Consider the following 17,229-nt stretch of genomic DNA (forward strand, 5'->3'; position numbering starts at 1 on the left):
AAGGGTCCAAAAATTACAGAAAACGTGTTTACTTATTTTTTTTTTTTAAATCTATTTATATGTGGATAATACAAATGATCCTTAGATTTGCTCACAGCTGTCAAGAGGATCCCCACTCTCTCCAGCACCTTTAGGGGGAATTGTTTTGTTTGTTTTTGTAATGTAGCTATTGTTATGGTTATTCTTGTTAGCTGGTTTTCCCAACTAGCAGTCCCTACCTCTCACTTCTCCACTCACTCTGCAGTACATACTTTTCATCTACTGGACATTATATATTTTCGTACTTTTATATTTTACTATTAAATATACCTCTGTTCCCTTTAATGTCCTTATTGTTAGTATATCGTACAGCTTGCTCTGCTCCGCACGTTTTTTTTTTTCCTTTATTCTTTTATTTGATTGTTTCTCTAACTTCGTTCTTTGTTGTTCTAAGTGATGTGTGAATGTAAGCACCAGTACTGTTAGAACAAATTCCTAGTACATGCAGTTGTTCCTGGCTAATACGTTAATATCTGATTCTGATTCTGAAAAAAGAAAATAGACGATATAGTGCGCCTCAGATCGTCACTCTTGATGGCAGATTCTGGATTCTGCTCTGTCCTCACAGGAGCTGAAGCCTGGGCGAACCCAAGAGGTCCTGCCCCAGAACGGGCCTTCGAGTGGGCCTGTGTGGGTCGCTGCTGGAGAGGGCAGGCCTTCCCCAAGTCATTCCCGAGGGGATGCTCCGTCCAGTGCACACCACTCCTCCTACCCTTCACTGGGCCCTGACCCGCCGGCCCCTCACGCCCCAGTACCTCGCCCGCCTGGTCCCGCACCCTCTGGGCCCCCTCCCCAGGCACGGTCGCCCCAGCGCGAGCCCCAGCGCGTTTCCCACGAGCAGTTCCGCGCCGCCCTGCAGATGGTCGTGGACCCTGGCGACCCCCGTACATACCTGGACCACTACATCAAGATCGGTGAGGGCTCCACGGGCATCGTGTGCATCGCCACCGTCAAGAGCACTGGCAAGCTGGTGGCCGTCAAGAAGATGGACCTCAGGAAGCAGCAACGTCGGGAGCTGCTTTTTAATGAGGCGAGTGCTCGGCAGTAGGCCACCTGCCCCAATGCCCGGCAGTTTCTGCTCACTGCACTCAGAAACACTTGGCTTGGTATATGAGTATTATCATTAAAATGTTCATTTTAGCATTAGGCTGAGGCCTATTAGATTACAAGCAACACTGTCTTGGAAATGTCCAGTCTTTATGTTGCAGAGCTGACTGAAAATATAATTGTGTTTATTTATTTAAACTACATAATGTTTCACCATGACTAAAGGTGCTTTCCTACCAAAGTTCAGGAACCTTGTTCCTGGTTCTAAGTTTCTGGGCAGTCTTGACCGGAAACTTTTGTACTTCTTGGCCACTTGCATGTGTCGCATTCCCACCACACATCAGGAACTGTGATCTTTATGCTGAATATGCATGGTAGACTCAAGGCTTCTAGGTTGAACTTCACATGTTACTTAATATAAAACTAAAAACCGTCAGCTTTAATGGAATAACTGCATGTCTTATGTTTTAGCAGCTTTATTATGAATGATTCTATTCTTCATGCCTGACAGGTTGTGATCATGCGGGACTATCACCATGAAAATGTAGTGGAGATGTACAACAGTTACTTGGTTGGGGACGAGCTGTGGGTTGTCATGGAGTTCCTGGAGGGTGGGGCTCTGACTGACATTGTCACCCATACTAGGTCAGTATTTTCTTTGTTTTAAAATAAGACCAAGTGCTACTATTAAGTGTCCTGGATCATAGTGAGAGAACAATTCTATTTTTTGATAATTATGCCATAAGGGGGCAGTATTTAGTCATTAACTACATTCCAGTATTGTGATCTGAACATACAGAGATGTATGCTTTCGGAGAAACACTCACGGTGATTGAACTGATTTGAGTAAAAGATCATATATTAGTGTTTGCTTCCTTGCATCCCCCTTCCGTCAGCCAGAACACCACAGAGGAACACATGTATGAGTAACTTAAAGCATGAGTCACCAAAATGGATATATTTCTGCTTCCTGTGCAAAATGTTTATATGAACTTGCTGTCGTCTTTTTCAGGATGAATGAGGAGCAGATTGCCACGGTCTGCCTGTCTGTCCTGAAGGCGTTGTCTGTTTTGCACACTCAAGGGGTCATACACCGAGATATCAAAAGTGACTCTATTCTGCTGACACACGACGGCAGGGTAGGTTTGACAGCCCCCACCCAGCCCCCCTCCCCAGAGGTTCTCATCTCTTTGGCTCGGGCTGCGGCTTAAGGAAACCTAATTTAGATTGTCTAAGATTTTTATCTGCTGCATGTTAGTTCACATAACCACTAACTTCAGTTAGATCAGATGCTGGGATTGTTCCAGTAGAACTTCCTGCCGCTCAAATCGATAGAAGTTCACTGAGGATAGAAATGACAAAGTTGCTGAATTTGAAATGTGTGGACGAGAGTATTCAGTGAGCTCAGTTAAGTACTGGCTACAATTTGTACTTTCTGTAGCAAGTCTTATTAATCAGGCAGCGATATCATCCCATTGTAAATTTTGGCTGGGTATCATCTGTTGGTCAAAAGTGTAATTAAATTTAGTGTTGAGGGTGTTCAGCATATGAGATTGTTGTCAGTTTCTGAGCGTACATCTGTCTGGGATGAAATATGGTCCCCCTGAGCCCCAGAGTGCTATATTAACACATTCTCTCAATTACATTTTACATACATGCATTTCCATACTGACGGGTGCATCCTGCTTAGGCAATACGCATGACATACTACATACTATACAAACATAATTTGCAAAAAGGGATCCAAAAACAAGACAGGGCAGTGCAAACTCTAAACTGGATCTGAACTGCATTACTAGTGTGGTGAAGTTAAAAAAAAATATATATATATATATATATATATATATAAATAAACACTTGACAGTAGTGATGTCATGATGTCGACACAGAAATGATGTCATCGAAAGTTTATGAAATGAAAGTACAAAGTGATACAGTTGCCTTCCTGTGCAAATGACACAACAAAACAGGCAGACCCGGAATGACGAAGCAGGATGAAATACCATGAAATAAGCTGCGTGTGAATTTTGGCGGCAGCTCCAGCTGTGTGCGACCAGCCTTCCGTGTCGTGAAAAGGCTGGTTTGTCGCCCAGCCCTGCGGCGCGGCCCTGCGGCGCAGCCCTGCGGCGTGTCGGGAGGGTGGGCTTGCGGGGAAAGTGCAGCCGCCCTCAGCTGCTTCCCGCCAGCAGCCTGTCTGCACTTCTCACTTCTGCTATCCATTCCGTACTTCGCTTCTGCTTTTACCCTCCTGCCCTTCTTCGGATTTCAGCCACACCAGCACGCGAAGCCGCCGTCTTAACTTCTCGTTTTGCTTCGCTTTTTTCCCCGTTTTCATGCATTAAAATCTAAAGTACTATATAAACAAAGAGGCTAGAATGCAAATAACTAATGCAGGGATCTCATACTCAAGTTACCAGGTGAGCTGTTAGGGGGACTGTTTGCAATTGTGAATTTTTAAATTTTATTTAAGTACGTCTTGACCAGTGCTGGCTCCGCTTGCTACCAGAAATGTGATGATTCTTCCGGTACGACAGTTGAGCTTTGAGAATATTAGCACCCTGCAGTCTTTCAGAAGCTGGCGGCTTTTCTGCATCCGCGATAAACTCGCTTCCCGCATAGCTAGGCCTGAACTGCCACAAGATATTCTCCCGTTGCTGGCTGTAAAAATAAATAAATAAATTCTGCTCTATGGACAGACTTGTCACTTACTCTTTGTCATACTTAGCAAAGACTGTCCTCCTTATGATTCTTTTAACTTGCAGATCAGGCAGGCAGCATTGGTATTAAATTAATCAAAAAAAACTACTGTCCACCTCATGAAACCTATGGTCTAAGTTTCACTTTTGGCTTTGTAAGAGACATTTAAGCAAAGACAGACAGCTTTGCAAGCTACCAAATGCAGAAATACAGGCTTTTGTGGGATCCAGTGCACTTAGTTTATGGGATATTTGTTAGCTCATAGTCAATTAGCTGCCTGGTTACATGTTTGTTTAAGCCTGTAATTAGTTATCTGCTCCTGTTGTGCAACTCCTTAAGAGAACTATGCAATTTACAGAAAAAAAAACAGAATGCAGAAAATTGGATTTATGGTTAAATGAGAACTGTGAGGGGCCGTATGAAAGTCGCAGGCTTGTAGCTTAGATCTCTGTACTAATGGGAATTCTGGGAAATTAACACATTTGGTTCACTTGTTTATGTTGGTAAAGTTGTGGTATAAAAAGAAGGCAGGTAATGGAACCAAACGGACGATTATAGCGATGCGTTTTCTGTAGTAATTTGACCAATGTGTAAATTGTTGTTACGTCAGCTTTTTAACAAATCATTTTTTCTCATTAGGTCAAGCTTTCAGACTTTGGCTTCTGCGCCCAGGTGAACAAAGAGGTCCAGCGTCGCAAGTCCCTTGTGGGGACTCCCTACTGGATGGCCCCAGAGCTCATCTCCAGACTGCCATATGGACCCGAGGTTTGTTTTCATACACGTAGCCAGAAAGTGGTCTCGGGTTAGGGCTCGTTCCCACTATGTGTTTTTCATCAACGTGCGCGTTCTGTGATTCGCTAGAACACCATACATTGCATAGAAGGCTATACTAGTATGCTGCATTGCAGTGCATTTTGAAAACGCAGTGCTGCACGTATTTCTCTACACTGCACACTCCCACTGACGGCAATGTGAAACGGATATAAACACAAGTGTTTGCATACGTTTTTTTTACTCCCTGTTGTTCCCAGAAACACTCGGGACAATCATGTACAGTCATAGAAATGGTTACAATACAATGCAACATTAAAATGTATAAAGACGCACAAGAACGTAGACAGACTCAAGACGAGAATGCAGAAAAACGCATGCGAAAAAAAATTAAAAAACACAGTACAACGCTTTGTGCTTTTCATTTCGTTTCTTGGCATCCCTAGTGTGAACATACCCTTACACTTTCATAAAATGAAAAATGTGACGTGGACAAAATTTTAAAAAGCCAAAACATTTGCTTGTTTTTTTTTTTTAGTAAGAAGTTAGAAAAAGGTATTCAGGCAGCGGTTTATTTTGAAACGCTTGTGTATCGTTCCATCCCCAAGAATGTCTTCCTTTACCTTCATGGCTTTTTTTGGCTTTGCCTCAGGTTGACATCTGGTCTCTGGGCGTGATGGTGATAGAGATGGTTGATGGAGAGCCACCTTACTTCAATGAACCGCCTCTCAAAGCAATGAAGATGATTCGCGACAACCTGCCACCCAAGCTCAAAAACCTTCACAAGGCATGGCACAGTTTCCATTTCTTGCCATTTTGGCTTTAATTATTTTAGGCTCATGAGAGTATTACGTACACAAAAAATAATTGGCTCTTTCTCTGAACCAATCACATTGTCAAGGAGGTGGTTCCAAGCAACTAGAGGAGGCGGGACCAAAATATCTGATTGGTTGGTCCTGCCTCCTCTAGTTGCTTGAATCCCCCTCCTCTACAATCTGCTTGCTTATCTCTCTGAACCTCAAATCATCTTTCCTTCTGTCCTCAGAACATTTTTGTAAGTCCCCCATGTGCTTATTTTACATTTAACGTGCTGTCTTTTACCAACGACAGCTATGCAATCTCAGTTTGTGTTTCTCTGCCATTGATTGACCCCCCTGATCTGTTAAGCAGATTGGACATGCAGTTGCATTCTTCCCTAACTTCTTCCTACCCTTTGTAGGTTTCTCCTCTTCTCAAGGGCTTCCTGGATCGAATGCTGGTGCGTGACCCTGACCAGAGAGCTACAGCCAACGAGCTACTGAAGCATCCCTTCCTCAGCAAGGCGGGGCCTCCCTCCTGCATCGTGCCCCTCATGAGGCAGAACCGCATGAGATGAAGCAGCGTCAGAGGCCTCTCGCCTCACTCTTCCTTGGGAACGTTTCGTTAGGGAAGCCCAGGACTTTACAGACTAACACTGGGCCCCACAGAGAGACGTGCTGCATTTGGGATTAAACTAATGTTCTTTCCTCTTACGGTCAAGCATTTTAAAGTATGGAAGTACTTAAGATGGCCGAATATCAGCTTATTCTCAAAATAAGTTCTCTAAAACACTATTGCCTTTAAATGCTTTTGCTTCCCCCTCATTTCATTTTCATTCCTGCCACACCCGGGACCACAGGAGGGAACTGGACGACCTGTTGATCCGCTTGTACAGCTGTAAAGCTTTGCGGAGTGCCGTGAGGCGTCTCCACGACGAGATGCCGCGGTCATAAGCACTCGCTCGCTATAATCTGACAGGTCTCACCCGAGCCTGATTGCACAGGGCTAAAGATTTCAAAATCATCTAGAACTTTGCTTGGCCATGTACATGATCTTAGAATCGTTACGCATCTCAAGCCAAGTTAGGAAATCTCACGATCTCGGCACACTACTGGTCAGCTTGGGGGGGCATAAGCCTCTTTTCATTTGTGCACAACAAAAAATTAAGAGTAAGAAGTACTACTGAAGGATCGACCACACTATTCTCATGACACTATGAACCTTTTTTTTTTTTAAGAGAATACATTCTAGCTTTCTGTTATGAACACTAAGCAGAGATAGACACTGGAATTGTTTAATTTTTACTTTTGTATAAATATAAATATATTGAAATATTTTTCCCACTTTGTGGATACAGTGAGCTGATTGAGGCACTGTGTATAATGTTACAGGCCGCGACCCCTTTCTTTACCAACATAAGAAATCTGATGCTTTTGCAAAGGATGAAAATTCTCTGTCAGTTTTTATAAGTATGGGTTTTGGATGAATTTATTTTAAATGCCTTTTTTTTTTAAGAAAAGAAAAAAAATAAAACGGCAATTTTCCTCACTTTAGCACTGTAGGTATTTAAGCCTAATACGATGCCATGATCCTGTAAGCATGGACTGTAAGAAGAATGACCTTAATTGTGCTGGAACAACACTATAGGCCTGCTGCTATAGCTGGCTAGCTGGGTTTTTAGGGGTGGAGAAATCGGTCTACATGAATATATAACTGAGCCATGGAGTATCCATGCAAGGGCTTATTAAAAGGTTAGTGTGCACATGAGAGCAGAAGTGGGCGTGTTTAAAAGCTGTTGGTAGCAGTGGCCTGAACTACCACATGGGATGCATTCTCAACTGGAGGACCCATATGTCCGAACGCGTGTTTGTGTAAATATAGCAAGTAGGCTGAGTCTGAGCCAGCAACGGCTCGCCTAACAGCTGAGAACAAAGCCCGTTTCTGCATGCATTCGGGGAACACATCAGAAGAGCGCGGTCGTATCACTATGCATGACCAGCTCTCACGAAGTTCATTCTTTTGAATGCGTCCTTGCAGGCTAAGCTGTATGCGATCTGTAGCCTTGCACCAGCACCGATGATGCACCGTGTATCAGCACAGATATCGATGAGTTGCCTGCACAGTGGTAACTGAAGGGCAGAGCATAGTAGGAGAAAAAAGTAGTTTTAACTTAGAAATGGTCTATTCCTAATAGCTTTATTGAAAGACAATTTATTGTATGCGTATATATGTATACAATTGTGTGTTTGTACCAACTTTGTCAGACTTTTGTTACTGGATGTTCACAATTTCTCAGCTGTTTATCCCATTTTAATGTTCTATTTATGCTTCAGAAGGAGTCATGGAATTTGGTTAAGTTTGTAGAATGAGTGTAGTGTCTGATTAAATGGAAAATTAAAATTGGTAGTTTTATTCAAAGGCGAGTGGATTCTTCCTTTTGTTGTGACTATGACTGAGGACGTGGGAGCGGAATCGTCTGTCTGTGGATTCCTTCCCTTTTTATGATTTGCTGACTTCCTCCAGCAGTGTGAGGGCAGACACACAAATACAGTGGGATGCTATGCAGTGTGAGGGAAGACACACAAATACAGTGGGATACTATGCAGCAGTTTGTCACTTCCCATATTTCTGCCAATATTATATGCTAGACTAATTGCTAGTTTCTTGATCTGGAGATACAGAAACAAAAAAACTAAGGGATGGGGTTAGCTAGTGAGTGAGCAGTCTTGCTTCCTCATTGCTGGTACACTACCTTGAACCAAGCATAGCCTCTTGGTCGTATGCAGACATTTTTCTTTCACCTTTTTGTTTGACATTCTTTAGACTTCAGCCCGTCTCAAGAGTGAAGCCTTTTAAACACCCAGTGCAAGTTCTGGCAAGAACACAGGTGAGTTAGAGGCGTGTGTGAGTGTAGGGCTGCAAGCAGCCAATGTTCAGAGTTTCTGAATGGAAAGCTGTCATTTTAAAAAAGAGAAACATTCTTTGTGTGGTTTGAATAGGTGTGTTTGAGGAAGTATAGGAATGTCGACCAAAATCTAGAATATCAACGTTAAATGTGAAGTTATGTTCCTGCCTTATGTTGACATAAGTACTAAAATGAAGATGGTGGCGCAGGAGGTAGTGCTATCATTCGGCAACTGGAGGGTTGCAGGTTCGAGCCCTGGTTCTTCCTGACCTCATCAAAGCCTCCTTGAGCAAGGACACTGAACCCCAAATTGCTTCTGGTGAGCAGGCTGGTGCCTTGCATGGTGCCGGTGTATGAATGGCTGTGTGAATGGGTGAATGTGAGGCGTGAAATGTAAAGTGCTGTGAGTACTCGTAAGAGTAGAAAAGCACTATATAAATGCAGTTCATTTACCATTAGCCCTCCACAATGTTACTCTCAAGATGTCTTTATTGTTACAATTTGTACAATGGTCAGCGCTTAGCCTAATGCCTTTAGTTTTCTTTATGCTGAACAGAACTCAAGGACTTCTATCATGAGTGGCTTAATGATCAAAATATGCATGGACCAGATGACTGCAGGACATATTGGCTCTTGTGTTTTTTTTTTGTTTGTTTTATGTGTAGGACATGGATTTATTAGTGCTTTGTGTTCCCACTGGTGTATTTGTGCATTGCTTTGGTGTACTCTGTCACTTAAAGGGTTTTGAGGATTTCGGAATGGATGATGCAATGCTTTCATCAAAAGCTCACTGTTTATACATTTATTTCATAAAAAGAGAACAATACCTGCAAGCTGATGTTTTTTTTTCCCAAATACATTTTTGCAAAGGTGAGGTTTCTGTGTCCACTTCAGCTTTTTTCTTTGTTGTGGCTAACCACCTTATTTCCGTTTATGTGCCTTTTTAATAGAAGTGATTACTCAACGCATTGTATTTTGAAAGTCGACAGTATTAAGGTAACACGAACTACTGCCGGACAATGTCTAAGCATAAATAATATTTCAGGTATAGCAGCAGAGATCTTTTCAAAATATATTTCCCATATCAATCGTAGCAACTATATTCCATTGAAAGTAACTGATTTTACGAAACGTATCTGAGGTTTTAGGAGATGTCATTGGTACTCAGGCATTAAAACGGCGCTTAAACTAGGGGGGATGTGCACCCCCAACAGCAAACTTTCCTGTACCCTTGTACGCCCACCGTATTAATTTCACTAGTAAAACTCCAAAACTCATCTATTAATGTCGTAAGTTAAAGCCTAAGCGTAAACCTAGATCTGCCGCACTACGGACAAAGAGATCAACTCATTTAAAATAACGTTTCATGTATCTAGGGTAAATGATGGTAGCGCTTTGTAAGAATTATTAGGCTACATTAACAGTAGTTGAGACAGTAAGCCACTGATTACCCAACGAGCGTACCATAAGACGTGCAGTGGACTACTTTTGAAACATTTACGAGTATATACTTAACAAAGAGTTTATCTGCTGGTAAAATGCGTTGTTCCAACGTAACAGATGACCAACAGCATGAACTTCTGTAATCCGTTCAAGTTCTGTAACTTCAGGATGTTGCAAGAGTTTGGAATAAGCAGTTTTGACATGCTTGATTCTCATTTCGGAAGACTCATCCAAGTGCTTCCTATTGAGTCAAACGCAGGGTTGCCAATTGTCACGCTGTCAGACTCTCACGCTTACCTAAGAGATCTTATAGAAAATCTATATTATTCCATCGTAAACCTAAAATTAGCAAAGGCGTTGGGGCAGATTGCACCCCCTACAGACTATTTACAAGGTATTAAAACTTACGTACATGTAAATGCGTGAGCAGGCTTATGGTGTCTCGACCTGAGAATCTCACGCCGAAGTTGGCAACCCCGCAAAGGCCGGGGAAGCTGAAGCCCCCAGCCCTCCTGCTGTTATTGCATTACTCACGTTATTTAACTACGCTCATGGGAAAACCATTTCAAATAAACGCAATGAAGACATGAGAATCAAACGTGAAGCAAGTCATACGTAATCAATTCTATTATCAACGATACTGTATACAATGAAAATAATTTATCGCTGCTTTTGTGGTTACAGTAATTTAAGTGCTGCATTACGACTACCATACTATACTATATTCATGCACACAGCTGACGATCAGTGATAAGGTAGTATCAAAGTTAGTCAGCTGGTTAAATCTGTTACAAAAAAAAACAAGTAGTTTACTCATTTGGTGCATAAGTAGAAAGTTTCATTTCCTGTTTGCTGATCTTGTTGAGAAAAAGAACAAAACATAAAAAACAAATATAACTGCGCTCTTTACCCACACCCAGGGGCGTCAGAAGCATTTTGAATGTGCGGGGACATACTGGCATAAAACTAATATTTTATGTTAAATGTGAGGGGATCCAAACGAATAATTATGAAATGTGAGGGGGACACGTCCCCCTCAGATTTAATGGTGGCGACGCCCATGCCCATTCCTTTAAGTCATATATTTAATGTTTATTATTCTGAAATGTTTGCAAATCGCAATTTCAGTTAACGCACGTCAAATAACCAATATCGCGTCAGTCTGTTTTTGTATGTATGCAATCTCATTGAAATGTATGGCGAAGTACAGAGTAAGAGGGTTTTTCTGAGAAACTCAGGCGCGAGTTAAGGGCGGAGTCTGGCAGCTCGCGCTTCATTTAGCGGCGCCTGAGAAGCGGGCGACCTCTTGAAACCCGTAAGTCTTAGGCGTCTATAAACGTTCATTCGCAGCGGAATATTCAAAGTAGCAGGACTTCGAGTTTAATATCTGACATTCGTAACGCAAAAGGTAAAGATGGGGGATACTGTTCTTTCCTATATGAATTGTTTTATATTTATACTAAGAATTGAGTTTGCATGTATTTTACGTTTCTATGCTTGACCTCTTCCTTAGCAACATTAGATATTTCGTAATAAATATATTAAACGCCATGTTTGGTGCTATTTATGAAGCATGTTTGTTGTATGATAATCTGCAGAAAACCGAGCTCACTGTAGACCTGCCCGTAACTGCAGTAATTTCGGCTTTTGTAGGCTCGTGTAGAGATTTATAACGAGGGGGTGCCGTACTGACGTTGAATTTAAAAAGTTTTTCGTTTTACTGACATTGCAGCTGGGGTCACTTATTTTGTTTTCCTTTTTTTAATTTTTAGAAAATAGTTACTGTACTGCACTTTTTGATTGTTTACTCCTGTCGCGGAAAATCCAGTTTCGTGTTCCTATCTGCTCATCCCTGATTTTTCGTTTAATCTACGGAGCAACACTCATGATAGCGAAAACATGCTTTTAAAATGATATCAACACATACATGTCAAACGAAAGGTCGACAGTTTGCAACGTGACCTTTAAGAATTAGTCGGCTAACTGGCGCGCGCTCAGCTGTTTTGCACGACTGCTGTTCTGCAAAACTACAGAAGAGCGAGCCTGCCTGTTATTTGCATTTCTTACTGCCTGTAGTACCACACAATAGGTACTTTTATTCCTCGACTAACTTTTCCAATTAACGCATTGAAATTTGAAGGAATGCCTTTTACAAAACTGTGGGTTTGATGTAGTAAAAGAGTTCATTTAAATTGGGTAAAATCTTTTTCTATATAACATCAGGCAAAGTATGTTTAGTTGCAGCATAATTTTATTGTGCATTAACAGGGAATCATCATATGTTCACACTGGCCCATATTGGATACGAGTTTGAAATTGTATGAATAATCATATTTCAGAATTACGCAGCTGTCATTGATGTATTATATATCGCACTGGTAAAAATTAGGACTGACACCCTAAGCATGCATTAATGTTGCACTAATGACGGGTGCTGCTGGAAACCAAAACCACATCACAAGCACATTGTGATTCATTTGACATTCGTGCAAGGTTTTCGATCTTGCACTGGCCCAGAGAGTGCAAAAAAAAACATAATTCTCGCAAAGGATGCTGTGGTGTGGCTTTGTGGCTCGAGCTGCTAAAGCTGTCAGGCAGATAGACCGCGCCTCTCGAGCAGTGACCCTTACACAGAATTCATTTGGAAAAACAAGGCGGTCAGGTGTCACTGTAAGTTGCATTTTGAGTTGTCGGTGCCTACTCTTTAACTCCCTACATTGAACCACTACAAGTTGGTGTGAGAGCAGATCAATTTTCACACATGTATTTGTGCTGAATGTACTTAATGTGAATGTGTAAACAAACAAAAAAATTGAAACAATAATAAAAAAATGAAAAAGAACGATACCCGTGGCATCCTTGGGGAGTAAAATCAATGTCTGATATTGTACTGAACGTTAGAGCTGCATGAATATCACTCCTTGCTTGTTTCATTTACTAGAACAAGTGAATGTTGCTATGCCCTGAATCTTTCTTTATTTCCTTTGCCAGCCAGACGTGCGTATTGATGTCTGCGTGTGGATCAACTCTACAGAAATGTGCACATTCAGCCATAGGCTGTGTAGTCCTCATCATGGTCATCTTGCTGGATTTTGTCACAGGTAATTTCCCCAAGTGCACCAGCATGGCTTGAATTATCTACCATGAATCCCTGGGGTCAAATGATCAAGCCAATAGCCAGAATCCACCATTTTCTCTTAATGTCTTTTCGCACTTACCCTGCTGCACATGGCAGGTTACAATAACATTTAATTTTGATTCGCAATTGGCTGTTGGCTCCATCACCAACACTAGCAACTTGTTGCCGTATCCAGAAACTAGTCAACGACCTCACAAATTACACCTGGAGTACAATAATGTTTCATGTTTTTAGCAGAAACTTTTTATCCAATCGCATTTAGTTTTACAAGTGTACTGGTGCAAAGAACCTTGCTCAAATCCTTACCCACTTTGCCATTTGCTGTTGAATTCAGTGTAGCATTATCTGGCACAAACCAGACAGAACTGGTGTTCATAATCTATCTCTGATTGTGTTTGCTAGGCAAGAACTGCAGCCACCCCATAATGCCAGAACATGTCTCCTTCCGCTGTGAATCATCTCCCTGCCAAGGTTTCCCGCACCAGAGCACCATCCACTACATCTGCGAGTCAGGCTATTTTATTCCTGGACGTCGTTATTCCCGCTGTCGTAAAGGAACATGGGACCCCCCCATCCCAACCTGCATTCTTCGCACAAGTAAGAAAACCCCCTCAGAATAATAATTTATGCTTCGTAAACAACAGAATGAAATGAGGAAAATAGCTTTCCTGATTACAGATGTCACTTTTGTGAATGGATGAGTCAGTCCCCAAAGGGTCAGGGAACATAAGTAAAACGGGCAATACGTGCACTTTCCTGTCTTTCAAAATACTTTGTAGCTTTTTGTATGAACAGTCCATTCCCATCTATGTTGTAATATGCTTGTTGCCACAGTTACATCATCGCAGTGGCTTTTTGTCATTTTCTTGAATGACTTGTGTGCTCTTTGTGTCATTTTATGTCACACTATAAAGTATGTACTAGCGCATCAAAAAATTAGAGGTCTTGACATCAAATTAAATATTCAACTGGGTGATACTATTGTGACACCAGTAATTATAACCCCCCCCACCCATCACTGTACACCACAATAAGACAGGAAATCCCCTGTGAGAACAGGAAGTCAGCTAGGTAGAAACTAACCATTTTCCTCTATGCAATTAAAACTGGGGAAAATGTCTCAGAAAAATATCGAACTTGCATTCCGATAAACCCGGACTGTCTAGATATTGATCTGGGGTTTACACCCTCAAACTGTGCTCTATGTATCACTATGGGCAAATAACATTATATCTGTTGTAGCCACTACTGATGATTATTATTAATTGCTGTTGTGTGTGTGTTTTACACAGCGGGGCATGTTTACACAGATGATAGAGAAGTCCAGCCTCTCCCAAGTGTTGCCACAACAGCAGTTGGTGTATCGATCTTCCTGCTCACTACCACAGCCTGCATGGTGATTAAATCCCGCCTCTACCCCTGTCAGTCAACCAGGTAAGAGATTTTGCACTGTGCGTAGCTGTAAAGGTTGGGGGTTTTCCGCGTGGTACTATTTTCCTCTGAGAGTTGGAAAAACATGAAGTCTAGGTAGGTGTATTCACACACCTACACACACTAGATGTCAATATCTTTGTGGGGACTCGCCATTCATTTCTATGGGCATAGCCCTAATCCCAGCAATGACAACCTTACCCCCCACCCAGCCCTAACCCTTAACCCTAAGTAGCCAAACAAAATATAAGTCTTTTATAAAAGTCAGTTTCCACCTGTGGCGACTGAAAGAATGTCCCCAGAAGATCAAAATAACAGGTTTAATCACATTGTGGGGACATTTGGTCCCCACAATATACCAAATACCAAAACCACACACACAAGGCATGAAATGAACTGGCATTCCAGTCGGGGTGTGCCAGCTCTGTGCCCTTTGCTTCCATGACCTTGGATGGATATTGCTGGATTTTAAACCAAATATCAATATTTTGCTTGAAATGAGAGCTCCATCTTGAGATCATGTCTTGTGTATTTCTTGCAGGCATTCCCCTGAGCAGATGGACCTGATGGTGGACGGACTGCCGGTTTCTCTTCCGACATACGAGGAGGCGGTGTACGGGAGCTGGGGCCAGCGACTCACCCCCACTCATGGACCGACCCAGCTCTTATTGGCCCAGGAGACTAATGGGCACAGCCTTTTGCCTCAAGTTCAGGTGGAGATAAATGGTTCTTCTCAGCCATCCAATGAGAGCGCAGAGCTTCCACCACCACCATATGAGGAAGTACAGTCAAGATCCTCTGGTGATCAGACTGTAGGGGATGGACGAACACTACATATTGCACTTTCTGAAGACAAGGACAGCTAATGCCACAGTTTTGTTTGTTAATTGTTTGGACATTGCTGAACAAAGAGCTGTTCAGTCTGTTGATTATTACTGCCAAGACGGTGACGTTTGCATAGGATTCGTTTTAATTGTCTGTTGTATGATTACGCCTTTTGAGTGGCTGTATATCACTAAAAACAAGTGGCTTAAATCTTTCCTATGGGTTGAGAAACATGATTTAGAGGCTAAACCACATGATCACAATAGTGATCAAGTAGTAATATATTCATGGTAATTTTTCTGTGTATTTCCAGCAGACGCTGGGAATTTGAACGTTGCTATCCTGTCAGTGATGGGACCCAAACTGGGGATTCTGTTGGCCAGTTCGAGGAGGTAGTACTTACTGTGATATCCAGCATTGCTGTTGGTGCATCACTTTTAGGCGGAAGTATGATGTTCATATATGTTTGGAAGGAAACCAGGTGTTGGTGGTATTTCTCGGAATGTGAAATACCAGCAGTGAGATGGAGCAGATTGGTAGTAAGATGCAAATGTAGTGCCCCTTTTGGTGATGGGACCAGATAGAATCTGTGATGTTGTTCCATCGAACCTCTCAACTTTACCACTGTACCTAACCAAGTGCTTCCTGCTCCGTCACCTCTGTTTGTCTCCAGCCAGAAATGGAAAGTGCGAGGTTTCACATTACGTGAATGCATAGCGACTTTGAAGATATAATCACCTTTGCCAATTTCCTCTATAGCCTGTCGGTTTGTTCCTTCCTATCCATTTTCACCTGACTGTAATTGTGGTCTCGGCGCCAAATGCCGTGTGATGTTGAAGTGAATGGATAGTTTTTTTTTAAAAAAAAGAAAGATTAATATATTAAAGTAACATTAACATTGTGTACTTTGCTACAATATTACATTTAATAAAAATGTATAAATGTTTTTATGTGTTAGAGATACTTTGTTTTAGGTTTTTATTATGAACGGCCTTAGTGTTAGACACATGAAGTTTTTTTTTTTTAAAGGACTATACGAAATATTATTGTAGGAGAGAAGGCAGTAACATTCACGTGGACGCCAGGACCCCAGGTTTCCCAGTAGTACATTGCCCAGAGCATCAGGCTTACTAGAGAGTAGGAGGATGCCGCTCGCATCAAATTGACAGGTTGGGTCAAAGGTCACGAAGATCAAAGGATTGGGGTCAAAAGGGGGCGGGGCCAGGCAGGGCCCAGGCGTGGGCCATGTGACGTCACAAATATTGTTCATGGTTAATATTTTTTCCAGATGGTGGGGATATGAAATTAGTTATGGTTGGTTATTATTTATTTTATTCAATTTGATTTAATTCAATCGTGTGCTTATGGATATGAATGTGATTGTGTGTGAAATGCTATAGCCTGTGCTATGAGGCTCAAAATGATCGAGTGTGACCGTCTGCTGCCGGGGCTGCTGCTGGGTTCTGCCGCTGGTGCTCCCGATGGTGCTGCCGTGTGGGAAGGTGAATAATTCCAGTCATTTAGTAAGTCAGAATTCTGAGATAAAAAAAGACTTCTGACTTTTTTTATGACTATCTCAGAATTCTGACTTGAATTCTGATCCTTTAACAGCGCGTGGAAGAAATCCCCCTTTTTTTCAAACATCAGCATCCAAATCTCAAGCGGTATTCTCAGCCCAAAACAGTCGAAATTAGGCCGCTGACATATATTCACCATTCACTGACATATATTCACCACCCCAGTCGCGTCCCACTTTATAAAGGTCCTCCGATCTTTACCTTCGTCCGGATTTTTAAACTGCATGGCTATATTGTAGGTGTTCCCCCGATTGTCAGGGTTGGTGGTCGCTTTCATCATCGGGATGATGATAGACTTCAAGTTTCCCCATTCATCTTCAGAGAAACTCACCATATGCGTGTCATCATTCGGGGGGGTCTGTGCCGTCTACGCCGATCTGAAACATGTGCAGTTCCTCCTCATCGTAGTCAAAGAGCCAGATCACTTTTTCCCCGTTGGGCATCCCCCAGGTACCCCTCAGGTACCCCGGCACTTGCACCGTAGGTACCCGTCTACGTGCCGTACGAATCTTCCTGGGAGCCCCCGGAGGCCGTACACCATCCTCCTCCTCCTGAAT

General features: G+C 42.3%; 2 protein-coding genes across 5 annotated transcripts in view; both read left to right on the plus strand.

Moving 5' to 3' along the window:
* pak4 (p21 protein (Cdc42/Rac)-activated kinase 4) overlaps positions 1-7,770 on the plus strand; it is a 31,341-nt gene extending 23,571 nt beyond the window's left edge. For both annotated transcript variants that reach the window (XM_048981339.1, XM_048981340.1), the window contains exons 5-10: positions 608-1,069; positions 1,598-1,731; positions 2,099-2,225; positions 4,423-4,548; positions 5,207-5,341; positions 5,774-7,770. In XM_048981339.1, the coding sequence (XP_048837296.1) occupies positions 608-1,069; positions 1,598-1,731; positions 2,099-2,225; positions 4,423-4,548; positions 5,207-5,341; positions 5,774-5,929 (1,140 nt within the window). In that variant the 3' untranslated portion in view covers positions 5,930-7,770. The remainder of the gene's footprint in view (positions 1-607; positions 1,070-1,597; positions 1,732-2,098; positions 2,226-4,422; positions 4,549-5,206; positions 5,342-5,773) is intronic.
* Positions 7,771-7,901: 131 nt separating this feature from the next.
* zgc:152863 (uncharacterized protein LOC562658 homolog) lies at positions 7,902-16,041 on the plus strand. 3 transcript variants are annotated; one of them, XM_048981344.1, is made up of 5 exons: positions 7,902-8,239; positions 12,692-12,801; positions 13,242-13,436; positions 14,132-14,273; positions 14,812-16,041. In XM_048981344.1, the coding sequence occupies exons 2-5, from the start codon at positions 12,708-12,710 to the stop codon at positions 15,134-15,136; spliced, it is 756 nt and encodes a 251-aa protein (XP_048837301.1). In that variant the 5' UTR covers positions 7,902-8,239; positions 12,692-12,707; the 3' UTR covers positions 15,137-16,041. The 3 variants fall into 3 exon arrangements, with proteins under 3 accessions (XP_048837301.1, XP_048837300.1, XP_048837302.1); XM_048981343.1 differs by lacking the exon at positions 7,902-8,239 and adding an exon at positions 8,246-11,108; XM_048981345.1 differs by lacking the exon at positions 7,902-8,239 and adding an exon at positions 8,246-11,108 and having other exon boundaries at positions 12,696-12,801.
* Positions 16,042-17,229: the final 1,188 nt, after the last annotated feature.

This window comes from Brienomyrus brachyistius, chromosome 17 (assembly GCF_023856365.1).
Source record: "Brienomyrus brachyistius isolate T26 chromosome 17, BBRACH_0.4, whole genome shotgun sequence".
Lineage (NCBI taxonomy): Eukaryota > Metazoa > Chordata > Actinopteri > Osteoglossiformes > Mormyridae > Brienomyrus > Brienomyrus brachyistius.